We start from the raw sequence: 18,729 nt of genomic DNA, 5'->3' as shown, positions 1-18,729 counted from the left end.
GTTTCCTTGGCACAGAGGGTAAGACTCTTGAACCTTCTAGTGTGTTTTTGAGACTATAAAGCCGGAGAATCTTGGCATGGGACTTAGGAGCTCATTTGTGGGACAGACGTGTCGTCACAAAAGAACGGAACCTCAGTACCGGTCGAGAGTCCATTGCCTGGCTGTTAACAGGCTCCTCCAGATTGAGTTGGCAAGGATGTCAAGTAAACTATCGGGTGAGGTGATTTATTTCTGACTAGTGCCATTGTGATGCTTGGTTCCAGTGGCTGGGGTCATTTGAGGTGTTTTGTGATGTGAGAGTCAGAGTGCAAATCCAAAGTAATCATTTGATGTATTTAGTGAATATATCTTTCTGATTTCTTGCAGGACGTCCAATATTATTTGCTACTAATATATAAATATATATATATACACATATATATACATACATATATACATACATACATACATACATACATACATATATATATATATATATATATATATATATATACATATACATACATACATACATACATACATACATATATATATATTCCCATCCACACAAGAAAGGCCAGAGGTATTTCCAGGGAAAGGACCAGCTTTATTCAGCGAATTTCAGCAATGTTTGGCGAATGCATTTCGGCGTAGACCTTCTTCAGCAACCTGTCATTGCGTGTTCAGCCTCAGCAAAATGTTCTGATACTGCCTGCATTTGAATACTGGTCTGGATGCTCCTCCCCCAGGCTTAGTGAGTTCACCTGTTGATTGCCGCTTGAATGGACGGACTTCAACTCCCAGAATGCCAAGTGTCAGTCCTTCTGGGTCGGTGGTGTGGGGGAGGTAGATTGAGTGGCAGGAGACTTGTCCAGGTGATATATATTTTTTTATTTTATTTTTTGTGAAAGCTCTGAGAATGTTGGAATGTTGGAATCAAAATACATCATTGATCTTCAAACTAAGGTCCCCACAGGGATTAACAATGATGAAGAGTTAAGGAGCTACCTATAATGGGCATCAATGGGACGATAGTGCTGAACAGAAATGGGGAAGAGAGATTTCTAAAAAAGAGGATATGAAATTAGTAGTAACATAACGTCCGTTTACTTTCCCTCTGCTTTTAAGGGCCGCGTCATCTGATTCACAGATGTTATCAATAAAGATCTCTCCCTTTCATTCAATCAACACGGGAGAAGGCCCATACAGAGCGAGATATAACATAAGGGGACAGATCTAATAAGCATGTGATACGTACAATAGTATTCAATATCAGGCATGGAGCTTGGATCTTTGATGGAACATAGCTTCAAAATGCAGCATAGAATGTAAACAAAAGCATCCATGGGATGAGTATTGATGCTACATGGAACAGTCAACTGTAGTATCACAAACAGAATAATGGATTTAATGTTTAGTTTCTGTAACCCGTATGAATTTGTTCTTATTTTTCACAAATTGCACTTGCACTTTATTCTATGCTCGTCCGTTTTGATGAACAATGTCCCAGGAAGAACATGTTTTAAGATGGCCACTATTGTAGCAATGAATGATGTAGTCCACTTTCATTGTCTAATGTTTACTGGGAATCCGTGAGGCTTCATGGAATAAAATGGTCGATTTGTAGGTACACGCTAAAACTGACGAAGCCGTGAGGCGAAACGAGTCTGTTGGAGGGGTAGGGGGGTATGTAATAAATCACTGTGAAAACCAAATATATATATATGTGCGTTACCGTAACAATATAGATATTTTACACCCTCTACCCACCTGTGTATGGTTTTACTATCAAGGGATAAAACCACATAAAGTATGCCAGTTAGACTAACCAGGTACACTACAAGATGGCGCCTAAAACGCCTAGAGTGGTATAGTCCTTTGTTTGTGTCCAATGAAAGTGAAGTTAACTTTATTAACATGTTGTGCACAGTATGTCAGAGACACTGACGAAGGCGGTACGTCGAAACGAGTCTGTGTGTGATTCCTGCAAGAAAATAAATCTGTGAAGCAAGTTACCCTCCTGAGTGCTGTAGTTTCTGTTGAAGTTACGGAAATATCGAGCCGAATATATATATATATAGATATACACATATTTGAATGTTATTCATTTGACATCTGGGAAAGCCTTAATGTTAGAGAGCATTGCATAAATAAAACCCCAAGCCTTATTCTAAAAAGAGTCTTTGCATTTTGTAAAGTGAAAGCCCTTTCTAGGTGGTGTGTTTTATGTCTCCTGCTTCGTGGTGTTTGGGCCATCGTGCAGGAGTGGCATTTTGAGGGCAAGACACTGATCGAGAACAAAATGGGGGTGGGAGACACAGCCACAGATAACCCCTCAAGAGGACTCTTACAGGGTTACCAAAACATTATAGCCACTATACAACTTATAATGCACCAAAAGGTAAATATATAACTGATCCTTGCAGTAAAGCTGGTGTGGAAGTCTTAACAGAGCAACAAGTTTATCTGCTTTTTTCCAGCAAACTCAGATTGCACTGAAATTGGGGGCATGCCATTAATGGACATAGATAACACACAATCCATACACACCATAATTCATTAAAGCGCAATTGTTATGTTCATCAATCACAAAAACTAATGAGGGTAATCAAGAGTTCAACTTGCTATTTACAAGACAATTAAGTACACGTTACTTACCGAACGTTTAATGGCATGAAAAGGTGACTTTCCAAGTTCTTTCTTCCATTTGCTTTCCCATGCTTGTTGTTGGTCATGTATCGATTTGTTTAAAGACATCAGATGGTTATGTCTAATTTTGTACCTGCAAGATGTCAAGCACATTGGAAACCGATACGGTGACAAAAAATACATCATGTAACCAAAAATTTGCAAAAAGGACAGAACCGTTTTTCACTTATTTCTTTGTAGAAAACTGCCAAAAAGGGGAAGGCTATTTTAAGCAGATGTATAATGAAGACAGACTGGGCACCCGCAAAGGTGCCAGAAAAGAAAATTCTTTGAACTTTGTGCTGTTTTACAGTTTCTAAATATGTACTCGTTCAAGGCCCATTTCGAATTATATTTGCTCCGGTAAGAGAAACTTTTTGTCGCTCTAAAATGAAAAAAACAAGTTACTTGCCTGTACGCAGTAATTCTCATGCATTGATCGCTTTCATAGAATCAAATGCTTGATTCTTCACAGTCATCGAGGTCTCTCAGTAATTATAATAATTAGTAGAAAGCAAGGCATCATACCTTAAAGTTTGAAGGAGTGACATTTAACCAAATCACATTTTAGAAAGAAGCAAGCTTCAGCCAATCGGAAAGCAGTTCTTGAATCATCCTTCTCCTCCAGGATCATCACACCTCAGATTTATAAGCACAAGTGTACAGGATAAATGAGATTTCCAATCTGGTGAGCACCTCAAACGGGGGTGGGAGGGTCACATGTAAATCTAGGAAAGATATAAATACTGGCGAACTAGTATGCAGGTAACTTGCTTTTTTCTCCAGTATTAAATCTTTCATAAATTCACCTGCCTGGATCTGTTGCAGAGATTTTGCCCAGGAACAGAACTATGCTTAGGACCATAGATCATTAGTAGATGGGGACTGAGTCACCATACCACCTCAGTACCATGAGCCAAAGTCAGACTAGCTATAATGTCTCACTTGCCTTCTAACTTCTAACCAGATGCAAGTGAATTGACACCCCGGAACACTACGCTCCCGACCCTCTCGGGTATTGCGGTAACAGGATACATCTTTTCGCTCACACACTCTTACTCGTCGACAATAAGATGTGACAGGAACACGAAGGAAGTTTGAAATTTGTATTTAAACTATCACGCTCTAGAATGCAGTATATGTGCAACAATCCGAAAACAACTTCCTAGCAAAAATACCATCGGCATAGTCAGTAAAGCATATATTATGAAAAGACATGTCATATTATATAAGACAGATTAACCTATACCCCCCTCCCATTCTACAGAAGCAAACTGAATATACAGCAAAGATCTCTGGGATAAGTATCAGACCCCATACCATAGCACAACAAGCATTTACAATGCAATGGTTTCGCCTTTGGAAAAGTTAGAGCTATTGGCATTGTAAATGACAAAATTTGTATTTATGTGTTGGTTTTGAAAACAGATAAATAAATGGCATTGTCATTTACATTGCCATTAGCTTAATCTCTCGCAAATGTGAGACCTATTGTACCCTACGGACGAGCTCCGCAGACAGCAATTACTACCCCACACACACACACACCCCCAGAGCCACACACACCCAGAGCCACACACACCCAGAGCCACACACACACACCCCCAGAGCCGCACACACACCCACACCCCCAGAGCCGCACACACACACCCAGAGCCACACACACACACCCCCAGAGCCACACACACACACCCCCAGAGCCACACACACACACACCCAGCCACACACACCCAGAGCCAGAGCCACACACACACACACACACACACACCCCCAGAGCCACACACACACCCACATCCAGAGCCACACACACACACACACACACCCAGAGCCACACACACACACCCACACCCAGAGCCACACACACACACACACACACACACACCCAGAGCCACACACACACACACCCAGAGCCACACACACCCACACACACCCAGAGCCACACACACCCACACCCACCCAGAGCCACACACACCCACCCAGAGCCACACACACCCACCCAGAGCCACACACACCCACACCCACCCAGAGCCACACACACCCACCCAGAGCCACACACACCCACACACACACCCAGAGCCACACACCCACACACACACACCCAGAGCGCCACACACACCCACACACACACACCCACACACACACCCACCCAGAGCCACACACACACACCCCCAGAGCCACACACACACACCCCCAGAGCCACACACACACACACCCAGCCACACACACCCAGAGCCAGAGCCACACACACACACACACACACACACACACCCCCAGAGCCACACACACACCCACATCCAGAGCCACACACACACACACCCACACCCAGAGCCACACACACACACACACACCCAGAGCCACACACACACACACACCCAGAGCCACACACACCCACACACACCCAGAGCCACACACACCCACACCCACCCAGAGCCACACACACCCACCCAGAGCCACACACACCCACCCAGAGCCACACACACCCACACCCACCCAGAGCCACACACACCCACCCAGAGCCACACACACCCACACACACACCCAGAGCCACACACCCACACACACACACCCAGAGCGCCACACACACCCACACACACACACCCACACACACACCCAGAGCCACACACACCCACCCAGAGCCACACACACACACACCCACACCCACCCAGAGCCACACACACCCACCCAGAGCCTCACACACCCACCCAGAGCCTCACACACCCACCCAGAGCCTCACACACCCACCCAGAGCCACACACACCCACCCAGAGCCACACACACCCACCCAGAGCCTCACACACCCACCCAGAGCCACACACACCCACCCAGAGCCACACACACCCACCCAGAGCCACACACACCCACCCAGAGCCACACACACCTACCCAGAGCCACGCACACTCAGGGGGCAGGGAAGCAAGCACAGCGAGGGGGCAGGGAAGCAAGCACAGCGAGGGGGCAGGGAAGCAAGCACAGCGAGGGGGCAGGGAAGCAAGCACAGCGAGGGGGCAGGGAAGCAAGCACAGCGAGGGGGCAGGGAAGCAAGCACAGCGAGGGGGCAGGGAAGCAAGCACAGCGAGGGGGCAGGGAAGCAAGCACAGCGAGGGGGCAGGGAAGCAAGCACAGCGAGGGGGCAGGGAAGCAAGCACAGCGAGGGGGCAGGGAAGCAAGCACAGCGAGGGGGCAGGGAAGCAAGCACAGCAAGGGGGCAGGGAAGCAAGCACAGCCAGGGGGCAGGGGAGCAAGTACAGCCAGGTTTCAGGGGAGCAAGCACAGCCAGGGGAAGGGGAACCAGGGGGTGGGGGAGCAAGCACAGCCAGGGGGCGGGGAAGCACGCACAGCCAGGGAAGCAAGCACAGCCAGGGGGCAGGGAAGCAAGCACAGCCAGGGAAGCAAGCACAGCCAGGGGGCAGGGAAGCAAGCACAGCCATGTTTCCAGTGCTTGGCTATTCTGAACAAACCATTGGTGGATTCCTAACCGGCAACCATCCTCATCTATATTTCCAGCGGCCGATAAGGTGGGCGTTAAGTTAGCTCCCCTGTACCATGTGACTCCAGGCATCAACCCACCCAATCTCCTTGCTGGCCCTGGTACCTTGAAACACTAAGAGATGCTATGTCTGTGCTCTACAAATAGGAATTATTAATAAATGACGGTTGTTTTGTGTGCATACCGATAATCGACGAGTGATAGAACGGGGGCAGAGCTTAGTGTATTTCCAACTGTCTGTGCCTAGGTTACCTCTGTGTCTCTGCCCTATACACCTGGTACCAACGAGCAGTGCCTATACCAACCGGCGGTGCTCCAGGCACGGTCAGCTGTCCTACTAGAGGAAACATTCTGAAACACATCACCATTACAGATTATGGAAATGAAACTGAACAAAGAGTCTGGGGAAGTGGCAGAGAAGAGGACCGCCTCTTGTGAAACTGGGCACAGTCAGCTGTCCCACCATAGGAGACTCTAAAAAAACATCACCACCACAGAATATGGAATCAAAACTGGTAAAAAAGTCAGGGGCAGTGGCAGAGGAGAGGAACGGCCTCGTGTGAATCAGAGGAGCTTCCCTTCTAGATGTGCACTGCCCACTCTGAATCGCACCTTTGCAGGCGCTCTACACCTATTTAACAGTGACTGACTCTCCGAAGAAATCAATCAACGAACATGCAGAGCTCCACAAAAAGACTCAAAACCAAAATATCATCTGCAAATAATTCTACAATCGAACTCACATAAGCATTAAAAGATAGGCAGACGCGCGACTCATCGTGGCTGAAGCACTCCATGAAGACATGCTAAAACGCAAGCGGTGTAGTAAGTAAATCGATCCCTATTTAAAAGTTCATCCCTCCCAATCTTCAACTCAGCCAGAGGCCTCCTATAGACCTGTGTGCCCTCCCATCTTTTTCAGGTAGCTTCATCAAGAGTCACTCACGATGAGGGACAAGAAACAGCAAAAACTTCTGCTACAGAGTAAAACTGTTCCAATGCGATGTAAAGGTTGTGCAGGCTCTAGGCAGTCCTTCTCGGAGGATTCTAAGTTAGGACAAGTAGAAAGCCTGGTCCAGCGAAATACCAAAGAAAGCAGTCCAGAGGAATACAAACTATCACAGGGAAAATGTATTGTCTGCCTCCACCACCCTGCCGCCAGGGACATGAAATCTATATGGTCGAGATTACCCTGGGCCGCAAACTGCAAATGAATCGCCGTAATCGCGTGCAAAGCCAAACTGCGGGACAGTCAGCCGTAGCAGACACAAAAAACAACTGATTACCCAAAGGAGGGATACGTCACTCAGCTGCAGCTCGACTTGATACGATCGCCCCCAAAAACAGCTGATCACCTCCCCGAGGACCCACACCACTGTACCTCAGCTCATGCCCCCCTCTGCTGCAACATGCATAAATCCAAAAATTGCGGGACGGCCATACATAGCTAAAGACAAACTCCTGATCGGTCCAGGGAGAGACATCCCTTCGCTGCAGTGCACACATCTGATCTGTGTGTCGATCGTACTAAACAGCTGATCACCATACTATACCTCAGCGTGTACACACCGGCATGCGGGACGGCCAACCGATCGTGCCATGCTCTTCATCGCAAGCCGATCACAGTCCTCTGCTTTCCGCCGATCAGGTTCAGCCAATCCTTGACGCAGTGGCTGGGAGGCCGCAGTGGGCGAGCCGCGGATTGTGCCCCCAGGAACACCGGGCGAGCCAGGCACAGGAGTGTAGTCCGGACCAGTCCCAGGGATCGCTACTGCCCGGCCGCCATCTTCGGAGGAATGACAAAACAAACCTTGGAGAGAGAAAAAAAACATCCGCCCATCCGCATGACGTTCTAAAAGGGGCGGGATGCGAAAAAAATCTACGGAACGCCCACGAATCTGGTCAGAGAATAATGGACAGATCTCTCTTCCAATGGCTAGCCTCCATTCATGGAGCTAGCCAATGGAAGAGAGGCGGGACAAAACCCCGTACTGCCTAACAAAAGATTTTGCCTGTGCGAACACTGCTGCGCAGTGGACGCCAGGTGAAACCTAAAAATGGACGTTCTACATCTCAGATGCAGATGTGATCCTTTCAGAAAATATATTGGTGTTACATTGCTGGGCATATCTATGACAAGGCTTACATGTTCATAAACAGCTGCATTTCTGTGTTGCGTCTATGTGCAAAAGCCTGACCAGGCAAAATAACAAGGGACATTGTTGTTTAACCCTCTCCACAGTGTTCAGACTAAATCCCAGGAAAAACAGAACGAGAAAACAATTGCAGGTTCTGTGTGAAAATATAATGTGGCACAGAAACAAATGTGTTTATACATTAACATGTGCAAAACTAGTGCGGCCTGTGTCATGCACAGTTAGGCTAACATAAGTAAACCACAATGGGCCATGTAGGGAACACATGTCAAATCTGAATAGTAAGCAGTTAACATACCTGACAAAATATGAAGAACATGGGGAAGTGGCAAAAAATACAAAGTACAAAATGTAAACTTTCTATATGTAGAAGAATAAAGGTGGCTAACCTCATCAGATTAAGATGTGAAGTACTGCTTGGCCACAGCCGCATCCTGGTTGCTGGTAGCATCTAGATCACAGCTTTCCAAACTGTGTGGCGCGACACATTAATGTGTGGCGCGACACATTAATGTGTGGCGCGACACATTAATGTGTGGCGCGACACATTAATGTGTGGCGCGACACATTAATGTGTGGCGCGACACATTAATGTGTGGCGCGACACATTAATGTGTGGCGCGACACATTAATGTGTGGCGCGACACATTAATGTGTGGCGCGACACATTAATGTGTGGCGCGACACATTAATGTGTGGCGCGACACATTAATGTGTGGCGCGACACATTAATGTGTGGCGCCCAGCTGTAGGTGTGTCGCGCGATGAGATTACTTCTGCCGGGAGCCGGGCTGCAGGGGCTCTTAGAAGGGGTGAAACAACAAAGCCCTATCAACATGCACAAAGGTCTTTAAAGACCCGTCAAGTGCTCGGGTGCAGCTGTGAGCGGTCCCGGGATGACAAACACCACGGGGGGGTTGGCTGAAGCCCTTTAGGCTTAAGGCTTAATACTGAGTACCTGTAAATCGCCACCTGCTGCAAGACTTAACGGTATTCACAACTTTTCCTTCAGAAGATGGGTGACAGAGTGCACGTGAGAAATTGTGTCTTATGTGGTTTATTTACTCTGATACATTATGCCATTGTATAAACTCATAACGACACATTTGATCGAATGTAATGTGTGTGAGCCAGTGCTTTCTGTAGTTGTTGCTGTCGATGGTCATTAGCAGGTTCAATATTTTTTGCTTTTTTTCTTATCTGATTAGAGCCCACAGCTGCTTATCTGCACAGTGAACTTCCCTTCAACTTTTGCGTCACTGCTAGGAAGACAGGCCTCTCGCTTCAATGCCTTTCACGTGGATCGTTACTTAAGATTTTCTTACTGCAATGTTAAAGGAGAGGCATTGATTTATCCTTTTAAATGTGAAATGGCCTTCCACAATGAGCTTGTTTATCAATTGTCCGTAATCTTGTGGCTGTCTAATTTCATTTCAATTAACCCAAGTGGTAGTCGAGAGGAATCCTCTTCCAAAGCATTATCTAATCTTTAAGATAAATACACAATATGTGATGCCAGCGGATGGCAAAAATACACATTTTTTCTTCTTAACATTCCTTGTAGTTAAACGTGTTTTTAGTGTGCTGAAAAGACAATATTTCACCAGACATAATGCTCTTTCACTACAATTCTTACACTACGTTTTTTTTTTTTACAGTGCAAGCATATCTTGCTAACTTCAAATATGATCGAATTGGAATTTCTCAGACTTTCTACTTAAGAACGTGCCAACGAAAGTGGTTGGGATAACTGTTGAATATTTTTTTTTAACTTTTAACTGCTTTTGGTCAAAGTCACTGAATTCTGCATTTTCAACCTAGCTACTGGCTGCAATGTGGTTCACTTGTGGCTAAACATCATGTGTTGGGGCGTTTGACGACATAGAACTGCTCCAGAGTTATTGAAAAGTGGTGATTTTGGTCTTTCTGGTAATATGGGCGCCTTTTGCATTCACAGGAGCCACATCATTTGACTCCATTCTCTTCCATATTTGCTTCTCTTTAAAAAAATTAACAGGGAATTTGATTTGTATATAAGTAACATGTTAATTGAGTGAAAAAGCTAGTAAAAAACATGAGTATGGTGCAATTACAAATTGTGAAAATATATGAGCATATGACTTTTCTATAAAACGAAATGAACTAGAACGACCATAGGGAATATAGTAATCCGGGTGCTAGGGTGTGGGCGTGTGTGTGTGGGGGGTGTGGAGGGTGTGTGGGGGGGTGAGTGGGATTGTGTGGGGGGGGTTGCGTGTGTGGGGGGGGGGTTGTGTGTGTGTGTGTGAGGTGTGTGTCTGTGGGGTGGTGTGTCTGTGGGGTGGTGTGTCTGTGGGGTTGTGCGTGGGGCCCGAACCCACCATAGGTGGTTTGGGCTCGCTCGCTGCGCTTCCTCGCGTTACCATGTCCCTGACATTTGTTTCACAAAAAGATGTGTCACCAACATGAAAAGTTTGGAAAGCTGCAATCTAGATAATAGTGTCTAGTGAACGAATGTCGATTTGTCCATATGAGTCCTCTGCATATATTAGGTAACGAAACTCCATCAAATAATGCAGTAGATGTTGCCTTGTCGAATAAGATCAAACCTTAGTACTCCATGGTCTTCCTGCTTTTTCATCACAAAAGACAATAGCTGCCAATCCCTATCTGGTTATACTAGTTCTTGACAAGGCTTGCCCTCATCTTGGAGGTGCTAAAACAACAAGGAGTTCGTCAGACTTGAGATGTATTGAGCCTTACAAAGAAGTGAAGGCTAATTCTGTCAAATGTCCATGGGGACATTTTTGTCTTCTCTAACTTAGCATCAGCAAGCTGGAGACTGTCCGCTGCTTTGCGCACGTTACTAGACGAGTTTATTTTGCAAATAGCTCTTGCCATTTTCATATGAAAACCCAGCGCTGGGTTCACATTTTGCAGGTTCCTGGGATTTAGTCTGAACATCTTGAGCAAGGTCGATCAACAATGCCCCTTGTTATTCTGGTCTGTAGTGTAGTTCCTATATTCCCAATAGGCTCTGCGCATTGGAATAATATATCCTGTAGTTTAGACGTAGGACTGAGGTCGACTAGGTCTCTACCGAATCTATTAGACTTAATTGTGAGTGCCAGCTAGCTCAGAGGTCACTAGAAACTTTCTCGAATTCACAAGAAGGGATTAGTTTCTGACAACCGCAAAAACATGACAACTTTGTTTCCCAAGAATAAGAAATCAATCCCTAGAGTCGCGGAAACAATAGATAGCTATTTTACCTAGTCAATCGTGCATGCTTCGTTTCACCAGAGGGGCTGAGAAAATAGAGAGATGGGCGTTTTCAATAAAAAGTATTTATTGAACAGTCTTCTTTCTCGAGCATAAGAAATGTACTGCTACAGTTGTAATACTGGTTATAAAGTACAAGGCATATAATACGATAAGTATTATAAAGTGGTACTGTAAAAGCATGATATGGTTCCTAAGCCATAAATACCTAAAATACATAAAATACATACAGTGATAAAATAACTACTAAAAGTACTCAACTGGTGCTTCTAAAATACGCCTACCCCGGTGTACCTAACCTAAGTCTAGTACAATGGAAGAAGTGAATGAGGTGTAGTTTAAGTTTAGTATTCTTTGCCAAGAATCTATTCCAAGAATTCTCTAAGGGTCTAATCAGCTCCGTACCTTGGTTTTAGAATGAAGGAGGTCTTGTATCTCTCTCTCAGGACTCTATTTCCCAGCAACCCACAAGGGTAGCCTGGAAACACTGGAGCTGGATTTCTCGGCAGGAGAAAAGACAGCGCCTCTCAGTGCGTCAGCTGGAGGGTCGGCTTCCTTCGGCACTTGCTGCTGCAGGGCGTCGGGCAAGTAGTTAGTCGATCTGCTCCAAATCACCGTGTGTTTGTCTGGGCAAATGTAGGCATATTTATACCTTGAAGGTGCAGAGTTTGATGTATGATTGGACATAACGTCACGCAGACTCAGTTCTTAGAAAACTCCATGATTTCCTAGATAAATTAGTATTCAGGCGAGGGGAAGTCCCTAGCTGCTGAAGGCGGGTTTTTCTAAGAAATCGTTGTTGATTCTCGGAACTTAGTGGAAGTAGCCATGCCGTATTTGGGCTGCATAGGTTCATTCTAAATATGGTATCGATTTCTATGCCTATATAAGGATCGGGTAATTTATACCTTTATATGGGCATGAATCAGGAAAATTACACTAGGGTCCTAGATTCCTACACAACAGGTCAGGCATTTAGACAAAACATACTGATGCAGCTGTTTGGGAAAACGTACTTTTGTCTTATTGGAATACACGTATAGGTAGCACACACTTGGAGAGGGACTTTTCCAGGGAGAAGAGGAAGACAGCACCTATGATGTAGATCGAACATATAAAGACTAAGGTATAGGGTCTGCAGATAACGCCCAAAGATCTTCTAACATACAGTCACTCTGCTTCTATACAAGGGGAGGGAGGTTAGGCTATACTGTATTTTCATAATGACAACTCCTTTCATGATTTATGGAGTAATTGCTATGCTGATCATATTTGTGTTATGCATTTTCTTACTTATTGTGGCACGTATACTGCATATTAGTGCCTGTTAGTTAAAATAAATATTTTAAATTGGTTTGGGTCTCTGTCAGATCTTATTGTGGACAAGTACAAGAAAGTGAGAGAAAGGGTGTGTCTTCCAATCGTGATTCCTAAGAGGGTACGAAGTGTGGTGTTGTCTAATCACTTGTTTCTCTGTGAGTGAGTTGGAGACCAAGTGAGAAACTATAGCTAGGTGGTCCTGGGCTCATGGGTACTAAGGTGGTAGGATGACTCAGTCCCTATGAACAAAGGTCCCATAATCCTACGCATAGTTCTGTGTTTGTACAGAATCCATGCAACAGTTCTTAAAATAATTTAATTTTAAATTGCATGTATGGTTTTTTCGTTGTAAAAGCCTGTATTTCACGAATCTTCCTCACTGATGTCACTAAGAGAAGGGCCATTCTCCATGAAAGGTATTATATATGCCTTAATAGACATGAACGGTCCTTGCATTTATTGATCCAATACTGTATTTCGCTGCCATGGAATCGGCAGTTCTAAACAGGCCTCCTAAAAATGTCTTCCTTAGTCTGATAGACCAAAAGGACCTCTGGTTCCAGAACCTTCTAAATCTAGATATCTCTGCAAGGTGAACTTTAACTGAGTTACGAGAAAAGACAGACTGAGCTAAACTGGGTTAATATGGTAACACTTGTGCCGAAGTTGAGGAAAGAGGATGCCAATTGTTGGAGGAGAACCATTTGCAGGATCATAGCCATTTCATCCAATACAATCTATTTGTAGAGTTAGCTATTGTTTTGACAAGGATATGTTTGCACTGTGGTGGTATGTTTAACTTATGGAATTCATAGTGTTCAGGAGTCAGGACGTTGAGTGATAATGGATTTTGATGAATCTCTTGGCCATTGCTCATGTAAAGCCTTCCTGGGACTGGTCTGTGTGGAATGCGTAGGAAGCCAGCTCTCACTGTGCAGAGAGTACAGGTGACCCTTACTGGTGCACAGGGTTTATAATAATAATCCCAAATTATCTCTTTTGTAGTAGTGTGGGGAAGATGTATAGGCTTATCAGAGGATAGTGTTAAGCATTTACTGCACACAGAGTCAGTAAGCAAGACACTCAAAGCAATCAGACAACAATTTATGAAAAATAACAGATTTTGATAAGAATTCAGAAACCGAGATCATCATAATCAGGTAAGTACTTTGAGATAGTGATTTTCTTTCAAGAAATGGAAAATGCACTGTATTTGTATCTTTAAAGTGGTAATGTTATCCTATGGAGAAAAACATCTACTGCATAGGTCACTGGTCAAGGACTTATGGGACTTTTATCCTAGACTTACGGTAAGTATGGGGCAAGGCTCAAGGCAGCACCAACAGGTCACATCAGTCTGCTCTGGGGCGACGGGTTGCAGAGGTGCTTTCCGTTAAAGTCAATAGGAAACTGTCATGTTGAAAAGAGGCTGCAAGCAGGGACTGGGGGGGGGGGGGGGGGGGGCAGTCTGAATGAACCCACAGGGGTGCTCAGGCCTTGAGCACACAGACACCACAAATCCACTCAAACGTGCTCGTGTGCAGTGGCACTTTGTCTGGCAGGGTAGCACTGTTGAAGACGTTCGTGGTTCTCGGTCCCTGCAGAAAGAGGCTGCGGGCGGCGACTGGGGGACCAATCTGGCCAAACCCAAGGATGGGCTCAGCTCCCGAGTCTCAGGATCAAGTCGGCACTGTCACATCCCCAGACTCAAGCTATGGAGCGTGGAAGAAGGTGTGCTTCAACGTGCAAGGTAACGGTCGGTCAGAGGCTCTCTCTGGGTCTTGGTGACCTGGGAAGAGGGCAGCAGGGCCACTATCGGTGCTGGTGCATCCTGATGTCCTCCGACGCTGTGTGTGCTTTGTACTATTGGAGTCCGGACTGGACCGCCAAAAAGCCTTGGTTCCTGCACTGCTTCAGTACCCAGGGTATTGCTGCTGGTCGGCTCCTGGGGGTCCCAGCATCTTCAAACTTGGCAAGGAGACGGTCTGACCTCCTGGAGCACAAAGGCCTTTCTCCTGTCACACTGCTCCTTCGGTGAGCCCTATAGCTAGCAACACTGTGGACCGGCAGATGCTTTGTAGTGCCTGCAAACGCAGAGGAGCAGCTCCTCTACTCCTAAGGAGACCTTTCCCAGTTGTTAAAGTGCTGGGGAGTCCTCCAAGGGTTTTGGGGAGAATGTCCAGCTCTTGTCCAAGTCGGTCACAGCCATAGTCTAAGTGCAAGCAGACTGGCAGGGTCTCGCTAATCCTTGGTGCAGGTCCAGGGTTCCGAATTTCACAAGATGGTGGAATTCTTTCTTTCGTGTGCACTTCAGGCTGCCCATCTTAGTGGTGTGAATAGTCTGAAGGTGAAACGCCTCCTTGCATAGCTAATTTCCAGCCTGCCTGTTGCCACATGGGCTTCAGGTCAGGGGGTGACATCTCCGAGGTCTGGGGCAAGCGAGGCTCACACGTCAAAGGCAGAGATCTCTTCAAAGCTCCCTGCCTTGCCATGCTAATTTACTAGCCATTCTGCTGGAGGAGGTGTAAACACCTCCTGCTAGAGCAGGTATTGTTTCTGACCTCTGAGAGCAAGGTTCTTGCCTGCAAGGGGGTCAGAAACTAGTCTGTAATAGCAGGTTGGACAGGACCAATCAACTGGTAGGGTTCAGGGGGTACCTCTAAGGTGCCCTCTGTGTGCATGTATTAATAAATCCATCACTGAAATCAGCGAGGATTCATGAATACGAGATTGATACCAAACATGTGTTTCAGTGAAGCCATTATGTAGCTGGGAAACTCGTGTTGACCAGTGTTCAGTATATACCTTAATATGGCTTCCCTGCTCACTTGTAACATCCAGCAATGGAACTAGACATTACAGGGGCATTTCTGCTCATGTTCTCACAAGTGTTATAATGCTTTAGGGCTCCAAGGCCTGCTGTAGAAGTGACTTACATATAGCTCATGCAGTCTTTGACATGGCACACAGGAGTGTGCCATGTCATGTTGTCAAACATGGCTTGCACCATTGCAGGCAGCCTGCAATGGCAGTCTGTGTGGAATTTGTATGTGGGTCACTTAGGGTGGCAAAAAATATGCTGCAGCCCTTTAGGACCCTCTTTAGTACTCATGCTCTAGGTACCAGGGGTACCATTTACTACGGAATTATAGGGGTAATAAAGTCCTTTGCCAATTGTGTACAATTAGACATCACATTGTTTTAAAGAAAGAGCACTGGCACTGAGGTCTGGTTAGCAGGCTTCATTGCACTAGGAGTCAAAAACCAGCATCCAGTAGCTAAAAAGATAGAAAAAAGTAAAAAAAGGAACAACTGCAACACAAACAGTTTCCTTCACAATGGTTTTCTGTTTCGACAAAAGGAGAAGTTCTGCACACCAAATTTGCCTTGGCCATGCTGGGTCTATTAGAAGGATTCAACACAGACCCCCTCTTTATCTTATTGGGGAGAGGTGCAAAGGCTTATGCAATTATTCCCGTCCAAGCAATCTGAAATGCGTTTCTCCCACAATCTTGTGAGGAAATCTGCCTGAACAAAATCTGCATTTCCAATTGAGAGGAGAAGCAAACAGGCCTACCGATCGGTTTCCCCAGTTGCAGAATTCGACAGCTGCATGAGGGACAGTTCCAACTCGTGGCATTCCTTTGAAGATCTGCTCAGATAATATGTCAACTGATTTGTACCCTGCACATGATCTACTTTTAAGTACATTTTTACGATGCAAGATACAACTCCAAATATCCTGTGCTTTCTTCGATAGGAGGTACGATTTTGTTCCTCCTTGTTTAGGTAAAACATTGTGGTTGTATTGTCTGTGCAAACCAGTACAGTAGATCCTTTTACTCTTGGAAGAAAAGCATGCTGTACCAATAATACTGCCCTTGATTCCAAGAAATGTATATGTCTCCTGTTCTCACTGCGTGACCATTTCCCACTCATTTTGAGGTCTTAGAAAGGAGCTCACCATCCCTCCAGAGACGCAACTGTTATTACAAAGAGTGTCGACTAGTAGTGGAATTTTAAACCCCTGGAAACAATTCCTTTCATCACCCACCATCGATTAGCTGTTTCATTTCCGGTGTTACCCCTAATGACATCTTTGAATGTTCCAGGTACGAGAGTGGTCTTATGAACATGCAACATTATTCCCATGAACGCTTTGTATTGTCTGATTGAAATGGTTTCTTGAAAGCACAGAAGCTGTTTACTTTATAATTCTCTCCGTTGTAGGACAAGCCTTCTATACATTTGCATCAATGATTGCCCCTAGGAATGTCATTTTTGCGCTTGGAACAAGGCAGGATTTTTCTTTGTTTAATTTGAGACCTAAATTCATGAAGATTTGGAGAAAGACCTTTATTGAACAAACTACTCCCTATTACGATGGTGCTTTTATCAGACAGTCGCCCGAATATGGGAAATATCTGGTGTCCTTTTCTTCTCAAGTGTAAAGCTACAGGAGAAATGCATTTGATAAATATTCTTGGGGCATATTTTAATCCAAAACAAAGGACTTTGAATTGGTAGTGACAACCGGATACCTTGAACTGGAGATACCCCCTGTTTGACATGGATGGGGCTAACAAAGTAGGCATCTAAAAGAACTAGTGATGCCATAAAATCCTTTTTGCTATAAATTCCCCTGGCTGTAGAAGTTGCTGTATGTCCTGTAGCATAACCATTCCAAGCGACTGCTTTAGAGGCATTTGTTGAGCTGTCGCAGACCCTACACCTGCTGTCACTTTCCAGTTCTTTTTTCTAAAAGAAAAATGTTGGCGGACTAACCTGTGTTTCGGTGCACATATGAAAGCTCTTCTGCTGCTCCCTTGAGCATAAGCAACGTTATTTCTTACTGTAACAAAGGTGTTGGTGTGACCTACGGTGAGGTGGATTTCAGGGAGGTTTCTGAATAAATTCCCACTTGTGACTGTGTTGAATGAGGTCCAAAATCCAACGGACTTCGTTCCATCGACGGTCGGTCCACGTGGTGTCGAGAAGGCCTCACGGCCCGATTCGACGACTGGAGTGCAACCGAGTTGTAAAAAGTGTATCGGCACCGAGCGCTTAACAATACCGACGGTATCCGAAGGCCTTTTGAGAAGTTTTCTTGATTCCGAACTTGGAGAGTAGGAAAGTACATCCAAACCCAATGGCGGAGAAAAACAATCTGGGGATGGAGAGGATGCCCATGCGCACTGTAGTCCAAGGGAGGAGCCACCTATCTCGTGATACTTCGAAGACTCTTCCAGGACAACAATGTGCAATCATCTGGACCCAACACTAGGCGGCGATCTATGCACAGATATGAATTCAGCAGCCCACATGCCTCGAACAGTTTATATATTAACCAGGCACAGACAGTTAAAATACCATAATGTGGAAAAAAGCACTTAGCTGGAAGAAACAAAGTTACTGGGCTTGTTAAATGCCTCTTGATAGGTGTACCGACCATGCAAAAGGATGCTCCAGGCCTGTTCCGGATGAGTCTGAGTTACCCAACTACTAACTGAGAGATAAAGAACAATTGAATCGAAAGAGTGAGGGAAGGAATACAAAAACTGCCCTTTGAAACCACTATCAAGTAGTTTCCTAGGACAGTGACCCCTCGTACATCAAAGCAGTGAATTGGTCATATACTAATGGAAATCCTAAGGGTGGATGGGCCTGCACTACTGTGAGAAGTTGGCCTGATGTGCAGTGTTCACTATTCTAGTGATCACTATATATCAGTCCAAACAACCCTTATTGATGATTGGTTGTAAGTCAACCTTATAGACCAGCTATCCTAGTAGCATGGATACGAGCAGTCTAAGGCTAAGACTCTAGAGGGCGTGTTAA

At 45.3% G+C, this 18,729-nt stretch overlaps 1 protein-coding gene across 2 annotated transcripts in view; it reads right to left on the bottom strand.

Moving 5' to 3' along the window:
- The window catches only part of HAUS6 (HAUS augmin like complex subunit 6), a 393,765-nt gene that overhangs the window by 195,698 nt on the left and 179,338 nt on the right, over positions 1 to 18,729 (bottom strand). For both annotated transcript variants that reach the window (XM_078675970.1, XM_078675969.1), the window contains exon 10: positions 2,638 to 2,761. In XM_078675970.1, coding sequence (XP_078532096.1) covers positions 2,638 to 2,761 — 124 coding nt within the window. The remainder of the gene's footprint in view (positions 1 to 2,637; positions 2,762 to 18,729) is intronic.

This window comes from Lissotriton helveticus, chromosome 2_1 (genome assembly GCF_964261635.1).
Source record: "Lissotriton helveticus chromosome 2_1, aLisHel1.1, whole genome shotgun sequence".
In the NCBI taxonomy this organism is placed as follows: domain Eukaryota; kingdom Metazoa; phylum Chordata; class Amphibia; order Caudata; family Salamandridae; genus Lissotriton; species Lissotriton helveticus.
Note: the sequence above shows the minus strand (reverse complement) of the source record. Positions and strands in the feature narration are given on the sequence as shown.